This window comes from Rosa chinensis, chromosome 1 (genome assembly GCF_002994745.2).
Source record: "Rosa chinensis cultivar Old Blush chromosome 1, RchiOBHm-V2, whole genome shotgun sequence".
NCBI classification, from domain to species: Eukaryota; Viridiplantae; Streptophyta; class Magnoliopsida; order Rosales; family Rosaceae; genus Rosa; species Rosa chinensis.
The window spans coordinates 16399522-16423067 of NC_037088.1; the positions used below are offsets into that span (position 1 = coordinate 16399522).

At 36.4% G+C, this 23546-nt stretch overlaps 2 protein-coding genes across 7 annotated transcripts; one reads left to right on the plus strand and one right to left on the minus strand.

Annotated features, from left to right (window-relative positions):
* Nucleotides 1-830: 830 nt before the first annotated feature.
* On the plus strand, nucleotides 831-6855 carry LOC112188572 (putative disease resistance protein At3g14460). Of its 5 annotated transcripts, none has more exons than XM_040518590.1 (5): nucleotides 831-974; nucleotides 1129-1216; nucleotides 1432-5651; nucleotides 6171-6257; nucleotides 6491-6855. In XM_040518590.1, exons 3-4 carry the CDS (start codon nucleotides 1459-1461, stop codon nucleotides 6193-6195), a joined length of 4218 nt encoding a protein of 1405 aa, XP_040374524.1. In that variant the 5' UTR covers nucleotides 831-974; nucleotides 1129-1216; nucleotides 1432-1458; the 3' UTR covers nucleotides 6196-6257; nucleotides 6491-6855. The 5 variants fall into 5 exon arrangements, with proteins under 5 accessions (XP_040374524.1, XP_040374537.1, XP_024183483.1 ...); XM_024327715.2 differs by adding an exon at nucleotides 5933-6058 and having other exon boundaries at nucleotides 838-1216; XM_040518628.1 differs by having other exon boundaries at nucleotides 838-1216; nucleotides 1432-3412; nucleotides 3497-5651.
* A 2091-nt stretch (nucleotides 6856-8946) lies between these two features.
* LOC112187276 lies at nucleotides 8947-22659 on the minus strand. Of its 2 annotated transcripts, none has more exons than XM_024326024.2 (13): nucleotides 22553-22659; nucleotides 19006-19107; nucleotides 18767-18910; nucleotides 16765-17661; nucleotides 16437-16524; nucleotides 16217-16287; nucleotides 14683-15763; nucleotides 14296-14588; nucleotides 12929-13035; nucleotides 12158-12305; nucleotides 10485-10634; nucleotides 10054-10283; nucleotides 8947-9796 (listed from the first exon to the last, which is right to left on the minus strand). In XM_024326024.2, the coding sequence occupies exons 1-12, from the start codon at nucleotides 22604-22606 to the stop codon at nucleotides 10155-10157; spliced, it is 3264 nt and encodes a 1087-aa protein (XP_024181792.1). In that variant the 5' UTR covers nucleotides 22607-22659; the 3' UTR covers nucleotides 8947-9796; nucleotides 10054-10154. The 2 variants fall into 2 exon arrangements, with proteins under 2 accessions (XP_024181792.1, XP_024181786.1); XM_024326018.2 differs by lacking the exon at nucleotides 22553-22659 and adding an exon at nucleotides 20036-20161 and having other exon boundaries at nucleotides 8948-9796.
* Nucleotides 22660-23546: the final 887 nt, after the last annotated feature.

Genomic DNA, 23546 nt, shown 5'->3' on the forward strand with positions numbered 1-23546 from the left:
GTGACCCTTTGATTCCCATGAGTGTTTGTTGGGTATTTTGGCTGCGCTTCATGATCTTTAAAAAGGCTGAACTGCTTAAGTAATGGCTCTTTGGTCAGCTATATATCTGTCAGCTCAATCAGAGTGAGTCGTGATGTATAATTTGGCTAATCAATTAAATGAGTTGACATTTGCTCAACAAAACAAAAGAACTAAAATGGTTTCACTTATTAATATGTGCATTATTAGCTGGAATCAAATCTTCTACAAGGAAATTAGAAACTCAGAATATTGGAAGTTAAAAATATGAAGTCATTGAGTTAGCCGCTAAATCGCTCTTAAGTTACAATTAAAATTGCTCAAATTACAACACCGATGGAATTACATTTGTCATATATGATGGTCGAGAGAAATTGTTCTTTTATTAATATGAATAAATTATATGTTTAAGTAAACTATGTCTTTATACGCAAGCTAGGATTCAAAATTCCCTCATTCAAAATTGTCCATGAGCTTGAGCTCAACTAATACAGGTGCGACTGGCTAAAGGGTAGATGTTGTTTGTACGTTTAGCTCTAACTAGTAGAGAACATTTTGAACGTTTTAACCGAAAGAGATTCAAAAAATAGTAGATGCTGTAGCATCATCAGTTTTCTATTTTTCACGCATTCCAGCTTTTGAAATGTTTATAAATTATAAAACAAATTAAATAAATAAATAAAATGTTTTTGTGTGGAAAAAGCAGCACGAAAGGAACAAAGTGACACACACTCCTGTGCTTTTCTTTCAGTAAAGTAATGCAGATGCTTTTCTTTTGTGGTCTCTTTCTCAAATGCAAATGCTATTCTTTACTCTAGGCCAAAGGACTTGACCGGTGTCCATTCATACTCAATCTATAAGAAGAATATTGTTTGCATTCGTTTACAGTTCGTACTTCTTGAATTTAGTCGTTTACAGTTCGTGCTTCTTGAATTTATACGGATCCAAACGTCCATGTAAGTGCTTCTTGAATCCAATACTTCTCATTCTGTTTCAATTTTTATATGTATGCATCATTAATTCAGACTTGATATGTGATGACAAACTAGTTCCACTAATTTCTGCACTAACTTGCTTGCTTGCTTCAATTTGGACTGGTTGGGATTTAAGCGGAATCAGAGACTTGCTTGCTATCGAAGTTGAAGAATTAACTTCGCTAGTGCTTTCATAGTGTTCTGAGACAAGAATTAACTTTCATGTAAGTGTGTTCTGATCCTGCAAATCAAAGGGAAACATATCAAATTAAACAGATCATCAAGCTATAACAGCATGCATGATATAAATTAAATTCCCATTATATCGATTTCTCATCATCTTTTTTTGGTCAATGATTTCTCATCTTCTTAATTTATGAATACATGAGCCAAATATTAGATTTGCGCCTTATTTAACTACTAGTTTCACTTTTTACAGTTTTAAGCGCTCTCATACAATAAAGCTATGGGAGAGGCTGCACTTGGGGCATTCCTTCCGGTGCTGCTTGACAAGTTAGCGCATCGAGAGGTCTTTCAGTACTTCGGACGCCTTAAGGGGGTCGGCAAAAAGGTACTGGAGAAATGGACTAGAATGTTGACTGCAATTGAAGCGGTGCTGAGTGATGCGGAGGAGAAGCAACTAACACAAAAAGGAGTGAAAATGTGGCTAGATGATCTCAGAGATTTGGCTTATGATATTGAAGACATATTGGACATAGTTGCTACTAAAATGCTGAAGCGAAGGATAGAAAGACATCAAGGAAGCAGACGCAAGTTGTGGATCAGCTCACTTTCTAAACTTAAATTCAATTTTAGTTTGAACTCAGAGATCCAGAAGATTACTGATCGGCTAGAAGAGATATCTAATAGAGAAAAACAGTTTGGATTGAAGAAACTAGGAGTGTCTAAAAAGCCATGGAAAATGCCACCCACTACATCTCAACTAGATGGACCTGTGATCGGAAGGGATGAAGCAAAAGCAACAATTCTTGATGATTTGCTCTCAAAAGGCGAACAAAGTACCAACAATTTTCAGAATTTTCACGTGGTTTCCATTGTTGGTACGGCTGGACTAGGGAAGACAACACTTGCCAAACATGTATTCAACGATGCTGTAACAGAACAGTTTTACCCAAAGGGATGGGTGTCTGTGTCCGATGACTTCGACCTTCTAAGGGTGACAACTGCAGTTCTTGAATCTGTCACGTCAGGTGATGTGAAGAAATCCAAAGAGCTCAACTCAGTTCAGGAGAAGTTGAGTAAGGAATTGGCTGGCAGAAAGTTTTTAATTGTTCTAGATGATGTCTGGAATACATGCAACTATGATCAATGGACAACATTGCAGTCCGCGTTTCGTGTTGGAGCAGTAGGAAGCAAGATCATAGTGACGACACGTGATGCGAATGTTGCAAAGATGATGGGAGACACTGAACCTCATAACTTGGAGTCGATGTCAGAAGATGATTGTTGGAAAATCTTTGTCAACCATGCACTCTTAAACAACAGACCCCAAGATGTTGAGTTATTTAAGGAGAAAATTGTAGTAAAATGCAATGGATTGCCGTTGGCTGCAAGGACTCTTGGAGGTCTTTTACGTTGTAAAAGAGCAGACGAGTGGGAAGAAATATTAGACCACAAGATGTGGAATCTATCCGACCAGATGGGCATCCTTCCAGCATTACAATTGAGCTATCATTATCTCCATTCGAATTTGAAACGCTGCTTCACCTACTGTGCAATACTTCCAAATGATTACGAATTTGGGGAGATGCAAATGATCCTATTGTGGATGGCAGAGGGTTTGATTCCGCAACAACTAAAAGAAAATAAAGAAATGGAAGATTTGGGTCGTCATTATTTTCAAGAGTTGGTGTCTAGGTCATTATTTCAAAAATCAAGCAAAGAAAAGTCGCGATACATAATGCATGATCTCGTTACTGATTTGGCACGCTGGGCTGCAGGAAATTCATGTTCTAGATTGGAGGATATGCAGAATTATGACTCGCAACTTAGATGTTTGCCCAAGGTTCGTCATTCATCTTACATTTGTGGTGACTTTGATGGGGTCAAAAAGTTTGAGGTCTATTATGAAGATAGATGTTTGCGGACGTTCTTACCACTTTCACTTTCAGATTATAATTTTTTGGCTCATAAGGTTACTTCTGATTTATTGCCCAAACTCCAATACTTAAGAGTACTTTCTCTGTTTGGATATCAAATAGAAGAGCTGCCAAATACAATTGGTAAATTGAAGCATCTACGGTATCTTGATCTTTCTCACACTCAGATAAGAAGTTTGCCAGATTCAACAACCACTCTTTACAACTTGCAGACATTGATATTGGACAATTGTAAGCGATTGGAAGCGCTACCCCCAAGCATGAGGAATCTGGTAAATTTGCGTCATCTCATCAATTCAGGTACTTATTCATTGGAAGAAATGCCTCCTCAACTTAGTCGATTGATTAATCTCCAAACATTGCCTAATTTTATTATTGGCAAAGGTAGTGGATCAGGAGTAAGAGAGATTGGGTCATTGTTGCATCTGCAAGGGACATTGCACCTTTCAAGACTAGAGAATGTGATTTGTGTCGAGGATGCTAGGAGTGCCAAATTAAAGAGCAAGGAGAGGCTTGAAGCCCTGTTACTTGAATGGTCTTCTTCAAGTGCCTCAACAGAAATTGCAACAGTTGTGCTTGGCATGTTAGAACCACATAGCAAGCTCAAAGAGCTCACCATCCAAGGTTATGCTGGATTGAAATTTTCAACATGGATTGGAGATCCTTCATTTTCTAATATGGTGCGTGTAAAGTTAGATGATTGTGATCATTGTCGATTCTTGCCACCATTTGGACAATTGCCTTCTCTCAAAGAACTTTATATACAAAGAATGGATGCAGTGGAAAGTGTTGGTCTTGAGTTTTATGGAGAAGGTAGCGTGCCATTTCAAGCTTTAGAGATCCTTGAATTTCAACATCTGAATAACTGGAAGAAGTGGTCTTCTTGCCAACAAAATGAGGGGGTTGGGGTTTTTTCTTGCCTGAAAAATCTTTCCATCGAATGGTGCCCCAAATTGGAGGTTAGTCTACCGGAGAAGCTTGATTCATTAGCACAGCTACATATATGTGGATGTAAGGAATTGGTGGTTTCAATATCCAAATATAAACAGCTTCATGAATCAAACATCAAATATTGCAAGATGGTGGTTTACGACACAAGTACGGTTCAGTTTGAATTACTAGAATCCTTGTGTTTTTCAAAAATTTCAAAGTTGAGATTCCAAACAGAGACGTTCGTGAAAAGCTTGAAAAATGTTAAAGAGTTGAAGATTAGTGGTTGTGAGGAGCTAACATATTCCTTTCAGAATGAGGATAGATTACTGCAACACCTAATTTCTCTTGGTCGTTTGTATATTGAAGACAACTCTGGCCTTGTTGAAAAGCTAGGGAAAGAAGCAGAGCAGTTGGTGCAGTTGCAGATACTGGACTGCAAGCTTGAACGTCTGGAATTAAGCAAGTGTGGAAGCCTTTTGAAGGTACCAGAAGGATTGCATAACCTTACATCTCTTCAAAAGCTTTGTATAAATCAATGTTCAAGTCTTGCTTCTTTTCCGGATGTTGGTCTGCCACCCTGTCTTAAAGTCATAGAGATTCGGAAATGCGATTCTCTGTTGCACTTTGCAAAATACCAGATTCCTCCAAGCCTAAGAAGAATAGAGATTCAGAAATGTGAGAATTTGAAATCATTGATAGAGAAAGAGGAGGTGGTGGTGGATGGTTCTTGCTCGTCTTATTGTCTCGAGTATTTGGAGATAACGATGTGTCCATCTCTGCTGTTCTTATTATGCAAAAGCCAATTACCCAAGGCTCTTAAAGAGCTTATGATATGGGATTGTAGACAGCTGGAGTTAATAACTGAGAGGTTCCTCGATGACACCTATCAACTCGAAGAACTTGGCATCATGCACTGCCCAAACCTTAAATCCTTACCCGAGGGACTGTGCCACCTCACCAATCTTCAGACATTTTATATTGTGGATTGTCAGAGTCTTGTTTGGTTTCCGAGAATGAGTGTGTGGCCAAGAGAGACGACTATCGAATCTTGTGAGAAATTGGAGGTGGCACACTTGCTGAGAGACATGATGCACTCTAATAATCTTGGGCATTTGGGGATTGAATACTGTGAAGGTTTGACTACTACTTTCTTTCCCGCCAACCTAACATCACTTCAAATTCAGAAGATCAAGAATTGTAAGGCGCTGATGGAATATCAAGGGTTGCACAGACTCACCTCTTTGAGGAATTTGTGGATCTATGGTGAAGATGATCCAGGTCTGGTGTCGTTTCCACCTGCTAAGAATTCGAAGGAGAAGGAGATGCTGCTCCCCAGATCTCTTGTTGAATTGGCAATTCTAAACTTCCCAAATCTAAAGAAACTGAACAAGGGCTTTCAATTCCTCACCTCTCTTGAATGTCTTCGCATCTGCAACTGTCCGAAGCTTAAAATCATTCCAGAGGAGGGCCTGCCTCTTTCACTTACTCAACTTGATATTCATGAGTGTCCTCTACTTGAAGAGAGATGCAAAGGACGATACCGGCCCAAGATAGCACACATCCCTTGCGTACAAATTTGGCCGCCCCTCAATCCAGCCCTTTCCAGGTACGAACGTGTAATTTCAGACAACATCCGCACTGATGATAATGTTTATCAAATTTCCCTCTTTTTTAATTTTTACTTTTTATTTGTTCCGTCTGCTGAAAACTGTTGAGCAAAACCTTTTCCTCCTACACATATTGACATAAGAGAACTCAAATCAAGGTTTCACTAATCAGAAATGGGGGAATTTAATTGACATAAGAATATCTTATTATTCTCTTCATTCTTATCGGTACATTTGCTTCATAGTTCCAATAACATAATATTTGGATTCTCAATTCCAGGTACTTGTAATTTCAGACAACATCCATATTGATCCTAATGTTATACATATGCACCAAATTCAGTAAAGCGAGGGAAAATAATAACCTGTTGAAGCACTCTTACTCCTGTTAATCAAGCCACTGAAGGTCAGTTATTGAGTCATGAACTCTGCTGGTTGTTGTGATCCATATATAATAAGGATAACAACATATATTGCTCTTCTAATACTTTCCTCTGTTTTATTTTTTCTATCTGCAGTTTTGCTTATGCTGGAAACTGTTGAGAACATCCCTTTCCACTTGCTGAGAAGGAGAATGAGATAAGAGACGATTTAGATCTCACCAGGTATTTTAAACTCAAATGGCGTTATCTAAATTAAAGCTTTCAGTAAGAAAAAAGAATATCTTATTATACTCTTCATTCTTATGAATACATTTCAGATGTCAGGGTTATTGATGATAATGTTATTTGATATGTTACGCATGTAGAAAAGCGAGGACGATTGAATGACAACATGTTTCGAAGCAATTCAGACTTTCCTCTGTTTTAACGTTTAACTTTATTTTTTCTATCTGCAGTTTCTGCTTGTGATGGAAACTGTTGAGCACATCTTTTTCCACCTACAGATATAAGAGACAACTCAAATGGTGTCATTTGGATAGCAGCTGTAACTGCTAAAAATAAGAATATCTTATCATCAATATTTGCTTCATAGTACCAAGAGTCCAAGACTATAGTATTTGGACTCTCAAATTTCCAGGAGGTTTGTCATTCACTGATTCTAGTTTTGTATCCATGGAAACAATATCAGCTCTATTGTGGCGTGTCAAAGAAACTTGGTTTTCAAATGCAATACAATTTCTTAGTTCTGTATCTTGCTGGACAACTTGTCATTTATAATGTTCTGATTTTCAGAGCGTTTCATATCCTCAATCCTGGATTTGATTTCTTGGTTTATCTATTACAGTTAGTTTGTTTTTATACCGGCGTATTTCAAATTCTTGTGTATTATCTGCTTGTGTTTGGAACTAAATCAGATAAGGACAATATTGAAATCAGTTCATTTGCAAATGAATTCTCCATTGGTTCCAGTGTAATGAACAGTTTGGATGTAGTGATTCAAATCTATTGACTTTATAAGGCTAAATTCCTTGTGCAGGCTATTGCAATCTAGCTATTACAATCTATAGTTTTCAAGATTTGAGTTGAATGAAGAATAAAACATACGGATATCAAATCATTCCTTGCACAGGCATTTCAAATTCATTTCAAATGTATTGCATCTAGCCTTTTTATGTTAGGGTTCGATTTGCCAATTAATCACTCATTTGAATAATTTTATCGCTCATACTATTCAATGGGTTTTAACAATGTGTTTATGTCATCTTAATTAAGCTACTAATCAAAACAAGCAGCTGCCATTGCTAGTTGTAAGCGCACACAAAACAGGGGCGTAGCTAGCTAATAACTAGAGGGGTCAACTGACCCTCCTCTCTTAGTACTTGCCTATAACAATTATGAGGTTTTAGTTCTATTCTCGATCATGACTAATTTTTGTAACTTTATTCACTTGACCCTCCTCTACTTTAGATTTTCTATTGTTTTTTCTTCACTTTTCTACTAGAGTTTTCTAGTCTCAATAATATAAAGTATCTTGAGAAAAATCTTATTCAAGAGAATTATAAATATCTTAAAGTAATTTATGAATCACATTTTCTATGTCATTAGATGAGTTTAAACAGTAATTAATTTTGTTATTGAAGGCTGACTCCCTTGGTAAAGTTTCTAGCTACGCCACTGTATATGTATGTGTGTGTTTAGATATTGAACCTTGTAAACCCTGCTAAAGTATGCAAAAGATCATGTTCATACAAAACACTCTTTGAATCTATCTAACGATACCCAAATCAAATAGATTTATAAAACGTTTAGTGAGTATTAAAACTTCCTTCTATACATACTGAATCCATTTCAAAGTCCTTGATGATGAGTCTTAGTTCAATTAACACAGTATAACGAAATAAAGGCTGGACTAAGTTCCATTTTTCCTCGACATATAAATACATTTATATTACCTTGTTGAAACCACGAGTTACGTACTATGTTTGTTTCATAGTACATAATTATCTTTTTGCGAGTTGGGACACACTGATACATAGTTATGCGATCAATTTTGAGCGTCACTGCCATTCTTAAACCAAGTAGGAAGCTCCAGGCTTCAGCTTCACGCACTTCCCCTATACGAATGAAAGCAGCAATGCCTTCGATCCATACACCAGAGTTGTCTCCAATTTTACCACTTTGGATGCTCCTAGCACATCAATTCCAATACGTTTATACCAACTAGGACAAGGTTTCGACGATTTTACCAAGCAGCAGCATTATCACTAATAATTTTAGCTGGCTGTATAGTAAACAGAGTTCTCATCAAAAATGGTATTTTCTCAACTTCCACAAATAGTCATTTAACCAGCAAGTGAAGAAAAAGATAGTGCACCACTATAAACCTCCATAATAATTATTCTTTACAAAAGGCATTGGCATAAAGTTAACCATTCCAATCCAAACCAAGGGTACTGTAGATTGAATTGGAATAGATAACTCGCTTCCAAACCATAGTAGCACGAGAACAATCTCTCAAAAGATGAAGTAAAGACTCATAAGGCAAAAAGCATCAGAAGTGAGTCTTCTTTTGAACCTTTCAAGATTGGTCAGAAGTTTTTCATCAAAAATAAACCGAGAGTTTTTAGCATAGATGGTATGCGTAGCTTCCATATAAACTTCCAAGTAACAAGAGTGAGTCTTCGCCACTCTTAATTCATGTTGTGTGAGTTTTTGACCCGCGCAGTACTTAACAAACTTAACATAGAAAAAAACAAATGATAATTAGTCAAGTATTTTGCTAGACAAAGAATTGCAGGTAATAGTTTACCTATTTCTTCAGTACATATTAACTGAAAATGCAACTATAGTTTGTTAGTATGCAAAAGCACTCTAGTTATGACAATTGGAAAATACCAATTTGTTTTGGTCATTTGGCCGATGACTATGAGTATGCATGCCCTTCATTATACAGAAGAAAAAGAAAGTCTTATGTATGCCCTTCATCTAACAGAAGAAAAAGAAAGCCAAAGACTTTGAAGCTACGGGAAAAAAATAAATAAATAATGTGTTAGCAAGAGAAAAGAGTTGGGTTAGACTGCCAGGTTTGGTCAGAAACATATTACAAAACGGCAGCCAAACAATTCCTTGTCCGAAGCTTCAAAATTAATGAACAAAGTCTGAGCCGTTCTGCAATTGTGACCAGGCTTGTATTTACAATTTTTGCCTGCTTGCAAAGAAAAATTCAGAACAGACCCCATCTTTTAAGTATACGTATATATATCCTCTCTTTTACTTTTGTTTCGAAAAGAGAACATAGTACATTATGTGACATTATATATATATATATATATGTGTGTGTGTGTGTGTGTTTTTTTCCCTATTACAACTTTAAATATATATGTTACAATTTTTCTCTCCAGTTTATCTTCTTGTTCCACTTTATGAACAGATCAACTGGTCTCAAAGAGCAAAGATTTAATTGCGAACCTGGCAGCTGAATCAGTGAAGGGTTTCCCTACAAGCGTCGCAGAAACTGTTACATTTCAGAGTACATAAGATATCATGCACCACTGGTCACTGTAGGACAACACAGTTGAATTGGACCAGTGATGCTGGCAGGAGATGCGATGCATGCAACGGCTCCATTCCTTGCACAGGGCGGGTCAGCTTCTTTAGAAGATGCAGTCGTGCTTGCTAGGTGCTTGGCGCAAACAAGTCTCATTGGTCCAAGTGGAAGAGAAACCAAGATGATGATGATAGAGGAAGCATTTGACGAGTACCTGAAAAAGTGAAGGATGAGAGTTCTGAAATTGTCTTTGCAGACAAACTTAATTGGGAAAATGCATGACACCGCATCACTGTTTTCAACTCCATAGGCATTGTTTTAATGGTGATCAATTTAGGGACTTTATTGGTCATAGCCACTATGAATGGTAACCTCTAAGATGCACGACTCTGTTTTATGTTTAATGTAAAAATTGTTTTAAGTGACAGTGCACATGCTTAACTATTCAAATTCAAAACTTTGGTTATATACCTTGCTAGTGGTTGAATGGATGCAAGATGCATGGTTGAGTGGATACATAACCATTGCATACAACACATCTGCATGAAGTTGCTTACAGAAGCAGTTCATCTTTATACATCTTCACTCATCCTATGGAAACTGGGCCCAGAAATTGTAAGCACTGGAGATGAGGAAGGGCCTGCATCTGAAAATGGAAGACGCTTTCCTAAATGCAAGCTTTTTATGATCCAGCTAGCTGGCTGCAACAAATGATCAACTCAGTTCAAACTAATATTGAAGTTCAAAGTTACATGAAATGAGAAGCCCTTGAACACAGCCTCATGAAATCAACAGATTTGGCTCATTTAAAATTTTAAGATGCAGCGGCAATCTATGAGCTTCATATAGATTGCCCTAGTCAGTAATCAAATTAATTTCTAAGGCAGTTAATGATTGCTGACCATTATTGGTATCTTTTGTTCGGCGGCACAGTGCCTCAAGTGGCGTGATGTCTTTTCATCCTCAGAAACAATAGCTCCCCAAGAAATCTTCTCTTTCTCCAAATCGAGGATTAACCTCTGGAGGGTTTTAAAGACCTTCCCACCTCCATGCTGCACAACCCATACACATGAACAGAATAAATCAGGCAACAACAACTTTTGTTGTTAGAAAAAAAAAAAAAATTAGAAGTCAAGTACCAAAGAGATAAGATCAAAAAAATTTAAAAATCTACCGCATGTTGATTGTTTCGCAGAAAAAGAAAATAAGAATAAAACACATATGAAACCAGTGATTATTATCCAATAAGAGGCTAACAGAAGCCATGCATTCTGCATCAGTTAGTGACTAAAACTCAACAAATTGGAAGACTTTATAGTAACATGTGTCAAGAGTCATGACCAAAATTCACCGGTGGCTTACTTTTTCCAGGGAATGACAGTATTATTCTGACAACATGGCATTCATTCTCCATCAAAAATATATTAAACGATCAGGAAATCAGAATGGAACCACTTAGTAGTCATGAAAAAGGAACAGTGGTCCAGTTCATATCTGCAACATCTTATACCAAGGCAGATTCCTGAGTCTCAAATGCATTTCACAAGAGTTTTTTTTTTTATTACTCCTAGTAAGGTGCACATCACACCTTGACAAGCCAAATAAAGGATACTACACCCTAGTAAGGTGTGCATCACACTTTAACAATTGTGGTAATTAAAGTTACGAACTAACTTGGCTTAATCTTTTTGAAAGCTCATGAAGGGTACCATATTCTTCTATGCTTCAAAGTATATTACATTATTTATTCCTCTTTTCATTTTAAAGAAGACGAGGAACATTTGGTCTGACCATGAGCCATTTAATTTCATTTATGATTGTGCAAGGCAGGATGAGATTGTCTCTGAGGAAAAGCAAGCTCCTGAGCTATTTCCTGAGGTAAATTAGGATCTGAACAAGCGACATGCATGTCCCGAAGAAATATTTATACTTTTCAAGCATGTTCAAAATTTAGGGAGCCATAAATTTCTTATTCTCTTTCAAATTCAAAATATCTAGGGAAAAAGATTAATTTAAAAATGGATCAAATATTCAAATACGGTACTTAATGCACTAGTATCAACTTTCTCTCTCCTTGCATATAAGAGCTCCTAGTAATTTTGCTATTAGGAACATGACTGGAGCAAATTTAAATTTAACTAGATTTTAAATTGCCAGTTCGTTTAGGTAGGGAGCCCATTGGATGCTTAATTTTTAATTTAAGATTACTTCAGATACAAAAGCCAACATTTCATTAGTGAATAATAAGATTGAATGTACGGGTGTGAGAGAGAGAGAGAGAGAGAGTTGAATGTAGTGAGTTAGTGTGTGTGTGTGTGTGTGTGTGTGACTCCAAGTGGCTCCTACTGCAATAAAGTTATATTGTAATTAATCTATTTAACTCACAGTATCGTTTGATAAGAAATAATTATGATATGAAACTATTAAATTTACAAGAGAAACAATTATGAAAAATTTGATGAAAAAATAAGGTGTCATTGGAGATGCTCTAAGCCCTTATCAGAGAATAACAAAACAATTATGCATGCAAAAGAGAAATAAGATGAAATAACAATTTTGTAAGAGAGAGACCCACCTTAATTATTTTCACCAATCTGCAGCAGAAACTTTGCTTCCCATGAAGCATAATTCCTACTTTATCAAAGACATAATCACGCTTGTGACAAAATGGCTTCCCAATGCTAATATGCTCTGCAGCAGCTTCATTCCGTAGAATAATGTATCTGCATAAGATATTGATTAGATTAATAAACAAAAGCAGAGAAAATCATTCCGCCATATGCCTATGATAAGAAATAAAAATGACCAGAAAAAGTTAAACAGAACTCATCTATCTAACAATAGAGTGCCTAGTAAAGCTATTATTACTAGATTGTTAGCGAGTGCTTCTTTGGTTTAGCCTCCTTTGTGGGTTTTTTATTATATTTTCGCCAGGTTTTTCATGGTTGACCACTTTTCGATCTGGTTCTTCCCTTTCAGTTACATTCTTGCTTCTTATAAAAGAAAAGGGAATAATCAGCAATAATATTAAGTGTGGAACGTGCACAGCTAGTTGTAGACACACTATTTACCCAACGGTAATAACAAATTAGTAGTAAAAGCTTGAAAAAAATAAATATATATATATATATATTAATGGGTTACAGGTTCTGGAGGGATGAGAGGGTAGAGGGACTTCTCTCTGTCGGCCTTTAACAGGACAAAGATGTTGATTGACTTAAAATCATGAACCATAGTCGTTGTAATCAAACAAAGGAGGAAGATTCCCTTGCCCCAAGCCTCCTAGAACCAGAACTCAAATCATCTCTAACAAGAGTAACAAATGCAAGGAAAATAAACCACTTACTGCTCAGGTGGTACAATATAATCTGCTGAAATTGAATTGGTAAGCCAATCATCTTTTAATATGAAGGCATTCACAGCACACCCATACAAAAACTTTGTTGTTTGTAGCTGCAATTAAAAGATAAAACGTGTCAGAGAAGAACATTACACTCCCAGCAATTATAAAATCTGGTTGTTGCTATCACAAAACAGTATAAAAGAGGCACCACACTGCACTCTTTCCATTTTGACAACTGCCAGATAGTTTAGATAAATCCAATCATTGCAGATTTCTCATTACATTGCACGGATGTGCACCCTCATCACAAAATATGGGTTATGAAAGTGCAAGATGTATTTGTATTTTGTGATAACAGTTAAGATGAACCCCTAAATTCGACAACATAACTGAAATCACTAATTTGACAGCCTAATGTTTAAGTGATTTCAACTTAATGAAATCATAAAATGTATTTGATGTGTATCAAAAGGTCATTTCTCACCTCTCATAGTATTTGAATTTAAGGTCATTTTCATTTTGTATTACTCAACCTAAAGTTGCAGCCACTGTGCCTAAAATTTATAACATATGATATCTGGAATAACTATAATAATAATAATCCTAGACGTAAGTTCTGGAAGTAGAACTTATACCATGATACAAGGATTACCATCCAGTGTCGCATAAACATAAGCCTTTTTCTTTTGTGTTTCAATTCACTAAACAAAGGTCAACCATGAAGGTACCATGTACGAGCTAGTCTTTAGGTAGCAATTCATGAGGTTCAATAAGAGACTCAGTTACTGCTAAGTGCTAACCATTTACCAGTTTAGGACTTTAGGTAACTTTTATGAGCAGGATTCTTGGAAGACTGCTCCTAATATGATTGGACTTTTCCCCGGATCAATTAGTGAATTCTTTGATTGATAAGATCAGACTGTCTTACCGAGCAAACCAAAAAACCAAAAGCAAGTCACAAACCAATTGGCAAGTGCAGAGAGAGAATACACAAAGTGAATATACAATAGAATGCACTGTATGTAGGGGAGAAAATGTACAAAGTGAGTCCAAAACCAATAAGAATCACCGTAAAAATAAATAAATAAATAAATAAATTACAAGTAATTCTGGTATAAATAATGTAATTAGCAATTCACGTATCTAGAAGTTCCAAAAGAAGAAAACTAAAAAGATGAAGAAAGTGGATGAATAAAGCAAAACATAGATGATAAAGAAAGTATTGATATTTATAGCACATTCTGCCAAACATGAAAACCATTGAAGCACCAGAACAGTGCAAAACAAACCAGAAAAGAAAGGGACCAGATAAAAAGAAACAGTTTAAGTTGGCTCTTAATTTTATTTACCAAAAACAAAAGGAAACCAACCTTTTTCGAACATAGAATAATAGGAAGCTGGTAGCCATTAGATCTTAAGCTTCTGTTTGCCCTTGAATTTGGAGAAGGAATGTCAAACAGAACAATACCACCATGTTTCCATATTTTTCCTTCAAGATCCTTTTCTTTCTGCCTAGAAAATCCTGTAAGCAGGAATTGTATACCTTGAAATAGCAATCTTTTCCTAGCCTTAACATGAGAATTGGTACGCCAACATTTCTCGTGATTTTCAAACTTGGAATAGTTTGAATACTTGCGTTTTTTACTTGCTCTATCAGTTAACCCTACATTTAAAGCATTAGCAACATAGTTAGTAACAAAATATGTGAGGTTTACGAATTTTAATGGAATGAGAGAGAATCAATGGCCACTACTTACAATTTTTGGTGAAAAAATCTAGTACTTTAGGGTTCTTGTTCTGCTGAACTGGAATCTCTGCTTCAAAGAAGTGAACTCTTTTTTTTGCTGGAACATCTCTGCAATGGAGACTCTTGTGTTCAGATGGTATACTCTGGGGTTCCTTGTTTTGTTGAAGCTCAACAACATTTTCTGCCACCAAAGCCAGTTTGGGAAGTTTCTCCCCAGTGGAATTGTTGACAAATGATTTAGAAGCCTGAAGATGGCAGTGTGCCCTGTGGTTAGAAGAAACAGACTGCCTCCTCTTTTTTGATGCCTGAACAGGTAACTGATTCCCATCTCCTATAGTCTCATTATATTTTCTCTTCAGATATTTCTTTTTTACAACTGGAGTCCTATTTGAGATCATTTTATCATTTTCCTTACTATCTCTTGAAGATAAATGCCTGGATATGGGCTTGAGAGGAAGGGACTCTTTACGACTTCTATCAGAAGATCTAATGCAACCCACATTCTGATCTAAGGCTATCAGCCTCTGATCACAATCTAGTTTAATTGACTGATAAAGGCTTCCCCCATTGGAAACAGGGTTTGGGAGAAGTGTACTATAGGTCTTCAGTGAAAAAAACTGCCTTCGAACTGTGACAGGAGAATCTTCACCATTAATTGCAGGAGTAGCTTGACCATCCTCAATAATTAGATTTGAGGATTTGTGTAAATTCCCCATCCCAAGTTCTGTGGTGGGTCTAAAGCATTTTTCAGTATGACGTTCCTTATCCCTCTGAGTCTGTGCTAATGTCGGAACTTCGTTTTCTGAAGGAATACTGCAAGGAACAACTGAACAAAGAGGATCAACTAAAGACAAGCTAGACGATCTCACCACATCTTGAGAAAGTAATATCCCCTTATTAGCTTCACCAGGCAAAAGACCAAAGTGTATGCTTGACTGTGACATTCTATGTGACTCAGTTTCATGAACTTGCACGAAAGAGTTCATATCTGGAGCAATATCTGCCGATTCTGAGAGAAAGCTTGTCTCGCCAGCAAAACATTTCACAATACTTTTAGCATTCTGTCCCATGTGTCCAACAGCAGATACTTCCTTTGAAATAGGAGATTTAAAGAGAAAAAGGAAAGAACAAAGGACCATCAGAAACAAAATAATAAAATACACAATAACCATGATGTTAATATTTAGAAATAAGTTGCATCAAGAGAGTTGTTATGTTTTATATAACAGGAAAATGCATCAAGGATGATAGTGCTAAGTAGTTAATCATAATATCATAGGCTATATTTTATGGACCTTTATTTGTGAAGAATGGCATTATTCTGGTCAAGACAAAAGGAAGGAAAATATTAAAGGCAGTTACGTAAGTATACAAAGCTTTCTAATAGGTATCTGGAGTTATCCAAAACCTTACCACTTACGGCATATTGTTTCTAAGCTCTCATGTAAGGATAGCAAAATTTCATTCATAATAACTTGATATTGGGATAAGAACGAATGAGAAAATTAAAACAGAATTGCTTTAAAAAAGAATAGAGCACATACTTGGCCTGTCCAACCACCTAGCCATCGGCTCCTGAACCTGTCCGATACTAAGTAAGATACCCTACCATCTCCTTCAAAAGAACATAAAAACCAAATAAGAATCCAAGTAAACAAATACCACCACCAAAACCAATTCAGACATAACAAAAAAGAATAACCAATGAATGTGTAATTAAGAGTAGGGATAAAAGGGCACATGGAACCATAAATGTTTACTCACTGGCATTTCCGGAATTCCAAGCATGGGGGTGAATATCTACTTTTTTAGGCTGATAAGAAGTTACATCCACCACACTTGGGCCAATTGTCTGCAAGTTGCACAATTAATTCATTATAAGTCCAAATTGCCCAATAGGAAGCTGATTAAAATGGGGAAAAAAATGCCAATCGGAAAGATACAAAATTCAAAGATTCCAACCAAAAAGACAAAATTAAGTGCATAAAGATAACCAATTCTAATGAGAAATTACATTTTTCTTATGTGTCCTTTTTTTCTAAAATAGTTAAGTTGAGCACAGTTGAAGAGAGCAAGTTAATATGACCCTTACCTGTTTCCTAGCCAAAACATCTGAGTTCTTCAGAGCTAAATGGTTGTATCTGGAGACATTGCAGGTGTTTAAACCCGGAACAAGGTTATCATAGAACTCTTCTCTCTCATGATTGAAAGATGTTGCAGGCACATTGTCTTTTGATATATCCACAACCATGTTCTCTGATAGCTGCCTTTGTGCGGACACATCATCAAACTCGACTTGTGGAGCCCCCAGCTCTACAGGATCACATAGGTTTACAAACTCATGCTGCTGTTCCGAGAGAGGAGTTTCTTTTACCAGAGAAATAGCTGACCCACAAGTGCAGTCATCAAAAGGAATACTATGAGACAATCCTACATCTTCATATGCATCAGCCATCATTAAATCATCCAAGTCTGAAAGTGAATCACTCTCGTCTGTTTCGTCAGCTAGGCTGTCTAAGGCATCTACTGACCACTCCAACCGAGCTTTCTTTACCCGAAGAGCAGCTTCAAGTACCACTTCAGTTGGCAATGCATCTGCAACAAACCCACGCCTCACTATTTCATGTATAACCAATGCCTCAGATGCGGCAATTGAGAGTTCAGCTGCAGCAGTCATATCAGTTGCTTTGGGGTACTTGACATTATACTTTTCTCTTTTATGCGTTGCTGATATCTTATAATTGGAAGGACATTGTGGACCAACATCTTCCATGGATTTCTGAACGGAATTCAGGGGTAGAAAATTTCTCCCACCAAGATTAAGCCCCATTTCAGAACAAGTCTTGTCCTTGGAACCTACTGAGATGTCATTTAGTTCCACAGATGCAACTCTACTGGATTTAAGATCATTTTGGGAAGCATCCGGAGGTGGAGTTGGGCTACACTGTGAAAACCCAGTTGATGAAAGATGAAGATGGAAATGAAGAACCTATTCAATTAAAGAGATGCATATTAGTGTACAAGGAAAAATAATAATAATAATAATAAATAAATAAAAAGGAGTCCTGAGTACCTATTTTAGGCAAAACCACAGGAATAGTAATTAGGCATGTTTACTTACTTTTGTATTTCAATTTTTTTGGGCATGATAACTTCTATTATTTGTTCTCATTGTGTCATTTATTACATACATCAAAACAGGCCTCTTTGTATATATGAATGCAAATTGATCAGCGTAGAAGTAGCAAGTTTAGTTGATCTTTTTTATCTATACAACTCTTCCTCCCTCCCAAAGGAAACTGAAGCCCATAAAGAGACTCAGAATCAAACCCTCTTCTGCAATATACTCAGCTTTCTCCTCCCCCACCCTCTCCTCATACATACTTCTGTTCTTCCCATCCAAATTTTTCAAGATAGCCATCATAGCACGTCTTCACAAAACCATTCCCCTCTTCCTCACCATTATATTGTCGCTTTCCCTCAACAACCGACACAAGAATTTTTGCGACTCCTCCCAAAACAAGCCTATATTTTACTTTTATTTAATAAAAGTTGATGTTTCCTGTTAAAAATGTCCTTATTTATACAGAAGGGAGAAATTTTGCAACCTTTTTTCTTTAAAAACTTCAAGAAAGCAGTCAATTTTTGTAAACGAACAAAGCCCAGGTTTTGAACCAAAATATACAACTTTCCTCACATCTTTAATTCAAGTTAGGCAGCAAGATTCACATCATGAATTACTTTATACAAGTATAATACTATAATACTCCTTTCAGAAAAATAATTTTACAGCATTCTATTACGTTAAAATATCATAATATTGGTATCACAACTTTTATAAATAAAAGACCAACTAGTTTGGTAGGATAAGGTTCATATAGTATACAATCTGTAAGCAACATAAGAAGAATATAATAATTCCAAGAGATATATATTCTACTCCAATATTTAGCACTGCAAATGAAAGGATAGTTGACAGTTTCCCAGATTTATTACACAGTGTTATGGGGCATGATATAGATCAAAATTTACTTGTTTGAATGAGAAAAATTAATCATAATTTGGCTAGCATACTTAACTGATTAAAAGCTTACATTTCCAGGAGATGAAGAAAAACCAGCAGGCGTATTGTCTTCCCCAGATAAGAATAAATGATAGCTTTTGTTTCTATCTTCTTCCCTTGACAATGTATCAGCATAGTTACCTTTACTGTTTTTTCCTTGAGAAACTTTCAAATCCTAACCAGCGCAGTAAAGAAAATGAATTAGCAAACAGTTAACATAATTAAACCACAGCTTCTGGACTTCTGAACTAGAATAGGTCTAGTTCCAACCTTGCATTCTAGCTCTAAGTTGGTACCCTTAAGTTTCTCGATGCACTCATCAAACTGTTCTATCTGATGCTGCTGAAGCCAACCAGGAAGCCAAGCTAAGTCCTGTATAGTAAGCACATAAGTAAACATCACTGTTGATTGGGCAGAGTATATAACTCATCAGTGTTATAATTACATGCAATAGGGTTCGACATTTCTGTTGGAAAATTAGACATTGACATCACTGTATCAATTATTAAAAGGAACTTCACTGGAAGGCATATTTCATTCGCCCTTCCATCCTTTTCTAACTGTACAAAATGCAGTATTTATATTTGCATTTGCGTTTTGCTCATCACACCCTAAATAATGCCCATTAACTTTACCACTAACCCGTTACTTATATTCATCTTCTAAATATCTTTCGAGCTTAAGCAGCTTAAAAAAAAATAAAAACAAAAAACTAATCTTTAAAACACATTAGTAGCCTAGAATAGTCAGTAACACGGAGAACGTAATGAGATGAGGGGAGGGAGGAATAGCCGAATAGGAATGAAATGACCATTATGAACAATTGAGGCATGTAATGTGTACATTGAGGAAGGAAGAGATTCACACAGTCAAGCCCTTAATCTGACTCTCCTCTTTTAACTCTTCAATTCTAATCTAATAGCTTTATGTTGTACATAACAAACAACAGCATCCAAAGAAATGCATGAGAAAAGCTTTTGGAAACTAGAAAAGAAAAAAACACCTAAAACAACATAGAACTAAGATACCCCTTCCACTTGAAAAAGATCACAAATTTATCAGAAAAGAAAAATTGTAAAATCCCACATTTGGAACCAAAAGAACAGTACATACAAAGTTATGATCAAATTCAAACTATACCCAGTTCATTTGAGAAATCAATTCATAAATGTGATCTCCTCTATTAATTGAAAACCCAAAACATCTTGAATTGACCTAGAAAATTTATGAAAAAGAAGAGATTTGCATCGAATTAATGGACAACCCAGAAATGAAATGGTAAAGTAGAGAATGGGGGTACCTCGGAGAACTGAGGAGGACGAAACCCTAAGGTGTTGATAGGATGATGAGCCATAACAGTTACTGTGCCTCTTGCCTCTTGCCCGCTTCTGCTTATAAGGCCAGCATCTTCGCGCCAAAACCACACTATTAGGATTAGGGTTAATTGTAAAATATATATATATATATATATATATATGTGTTTGCATATCCGCACCGAAGAAAAAGGTGCGGATTTCCGGTTTTGACCCACTTTCCGATCACATTTTCACATCTTAGCCGTTCAGTTTTTAGGTCATAATGTATAGATCACATCTGCAAAATTTCAGCCAATTTGGTGATCGTTAAGGCATCCAAAACTGCAATTTATCATTATAAATACGAACGGTTCCGGTTTGACAGATTCTGTCCGTTCGTGTAAATTGCAATTTTGGATGCCTTAACGATCATCAAATTGGCTGAAATTTTGCAGAGGTGATCTATACATTATGACCTAAAAACTGAACGGCTAAGATGTGAAAATATAATCGGAAAGTGGGTCAAAACTGGAAATCCGCACCTAAGCAAAAAATGCGGACGTCCGCACCGGAGAAGCGCTGTATGTATATATATATATACATGGGTTTAGATTTATGCTATTGGCCTATTGGGTGCGTTGTCATCCTACCCAAACACAGGCCCGGACCTGATGCGAGACCCAAGAGGCAGTTGACTCAGGACCAAAAAGTTTTTTTTGTTTTTTGTTTTTTTTTTTTTACATCTTATTATGATGTTATATATATGTTAAAATTCATTTTTGAGACAGAGAATAGTTCAGTTCGAGAGTTTTAACAAAAATAAAAACCCTAAGGCTGCTGTAGTCTTCTATAGCGTTGCCAGTCAAAGATAACGAGATTGAGAGAATGAATTTTCTGATATTTGATTCATCTTACAGTGGAGGTATATAAAGAGATATACAGGAATACAATTGACTTATGTCTCTATTCTCTACCACAGATAGAAAAGGTAAGTACTAACTACGATACAATTACAATATATTACATCTCTAATGTTATGTCATGACTCACGCTAACACTCCCCCTCAAGTTGGCTCATATACATCAACCATGCCCAACTTGCTTAGTGAGTCATAAAACGCCTTCCTTGAAACTCCTTTGGTAAGTATATCTACAAGTTGCTCTTTAGTTGGAACAAAAATAAAGCTAATAATTTTGGCATCTAGCTTCTCCTTTATAAAGTGACGATCAACCTCCACATGCTTAGTGCGATCATGCTGTTCTGGATTCTGTGATATGTCAATAGCTGCATTGTTGTCACAATACAACTGCATGGTACTTTTGAGTTTGAAACCCAAATCACGTAATAGATTTCTCAGCCACAGCAATTCACACACTCCGTGAGCCATACCTCTATACTTGACCTTAGCATAGAGCGTGCCACAACTTTTTGTTTCTTACTCTTCCATGTAACCAAATTACCTCCCACAAAGGTAAAGTAACCTGATGTCGACCTCCTGTCTGTAATATTTCCAGCCCAATTTGCATCTGTGAAGCTACAAACCTCAAGAATGTTGTTGTGTTTATAAAACAGTACTCCCCTTCCTGCAGCTGACTTCAAGTACTTCAAAATTCGCATAACAGCATTCATGTGACTCTCACTCGGGTTATGCATGAATTGACTCACCACACTCACTACATATGCAACATCTGGTAGGAATGAAGTTTTTGGAGTTGTGAATATACCTAGGCTGACGCACAGAGGTGTGCTTGTCAGAACTGACCTGAGCACCTTTTTGATGGGTTTCAAGGGCTAAATTTGCCTCTAATCTTTTGGGCAACTTGAGACCAGAATCATTGTTATTTGAAGCTTGTGACTGATCCAATGAACTTTCACATTCCACACCTTTAACAAAGGTTAAAGGCTTGCAAGACTCACCTTCATAACCTAACCCTTCTTTGTTGCCATGAGTCTTACCAAAGCCTATCATCTTGGAGACCTTTTCAGACCCTATAGAGAACTTGTTGAAGCTTTCCTTGACTTTGAGTAGCTCATTCTGCAATTTCTCATTTTCAAGGGTTAGTGAAACATTTAGAGTGGACTGAGCCTTGACTTCAACTTGCAAAACTTTAATTTTGTTAATAAGATCACCATGTTCCTTGTCCCAATCCTTAGACTTGACATCACCCTGCAAAACTTTAATCTAATAGCTTTATGTTGTACATAACAAACAACATCATCCAAAGAAATGCATGAGAAAAGCTTTTGGAAACTAGAAAAGAAAAAACCCCTAAAACAACATAGAACTAAGATACCCCTTCCACTTGATCAAATTCATTTGAGAACAATACATACAAAGTTATGATCAAATTCAAACTATACCCAGTTCATTTGAGAAATCAATTCATAAATGTGATCTCCTCTATTAATTGAGAACCCAAAACATCTTGAATTGACCTAGAAAATTTATGAAAAAGAAGAGATTTGCATCGAATTAATGGGCAACCCAGAAATGAAATGGTAAAGTAGAGAATGGGGGTACCTCGGAGAACTGAGGAGGACGAAACCCTAAGGTGTTGATAGGATGATGAGCCATAACAGTTACTGTGCCTCTTGCCCGCGCCCGCTTCTGCTTATAAGGCCAGCATCTTCGCGCCAAAACGGATTAGGGTTAATTGTAATATATATATATATATATATATATATATATAAATAACTTTGCTCATCCGCACCTAAGAAAAAAGGTACGGATGTTAGGTTTTGACCTACTTTTCGATCATATTTTAACATCTTAACCATTCAGTTTTTAGGTCCTAATGTATAGATCACCTCTGCAAAATTTCAGCCAAATTGGTGATCATTAAGACATCGAAAACTGCAATTTACACAAACGAACCGAATCTGCCGAACCGGAACCATTTGTGTACATTGTTGTAAATTGCAGTTTTTGATGCCTTAACGATCACCAATTTGGCTGAAATTTTGCAGAGGTGATCTATACATTAGGACCTAAAAACTGAACGTTAAGATAAGAAAATATAATCAAAAAGTGGGTCAAAACCTAAAATCCGTACCTAAGAAAAACTGTGGACGTCCACAGTGGAGAAGCGTTGTATATATACATATATAAAATAGATTTAGGTACAGGTCCGGACCTGATGCTGATGTGAGACCCAAGAGGCAACTGACGGACCAAAAGTGTTTTTTTACATCTTATTATTTTGTTATATATATGTTAAAATTCATTTTTGAGACAAATAATAGTTCAGTTCAAGAGTTTTAACGAAAAAAAAAATCATAAGGCCCCCTCCGTCTTCTACAGCGTTGCCAGTCAAAGATAATAAGATTGAGAGAACAAATTTTCTGATATTTGATTCATTTTACAGTGGAGGTATATAAAGAGATCTACAGGAATACAGTTGACTTACGTCTATATTCTCTACCACACATAGAAAAGGTAAGTACTAACTATGATATAATTACAATTAGGGATGTTACATCCCTAATGTTATGTCATGACTCACGTTAACACTCCC

What these genes read in the sequence shown, in the direction of transcription:
- LOC112188572 (XM_040518590.1), top strand. Translation starts at nt 1,459, where the DNA reads ATGGGAGAGGCTGCACTTGGGGCATTCCTTCCGGTGCTGCTTGACAAG. An exon ending in CTCAATCCAGCCCTTTCCAG is followed by an intron (nt 5,652 to 6,170) that starts GTACGAACGTGT and finishes TTCTATCTGCAG; the next exon opens with TTTTGCTTATGCTGGAAACT.
- LOC112187276 (XM_024326024.2), bottom strand. Translation starts at nt 22,606, where the DNA reads ATGGCTCATCATCCTATCAACACCTTAGGGTTTCGTCCTCCTCAGTTC. An exon ending in AGATTTTTTCACCAAAAATT is followed by an intron (nt 14,589 to 14,682) that starts GTAAGTAGTGGC and finishes CTTTAAATGTAG; the next exon opens with GGTTAACTGATAGAGCAAGT. An exon ending in TATATTGTACCACCTGAGCA is followed by an intron (nt 12,306 to 12,928) that starts GTAAGTGGTTTA and finishes TATCTTATGCAG; the next exon opens with ATACATTATTCTACGGAATG.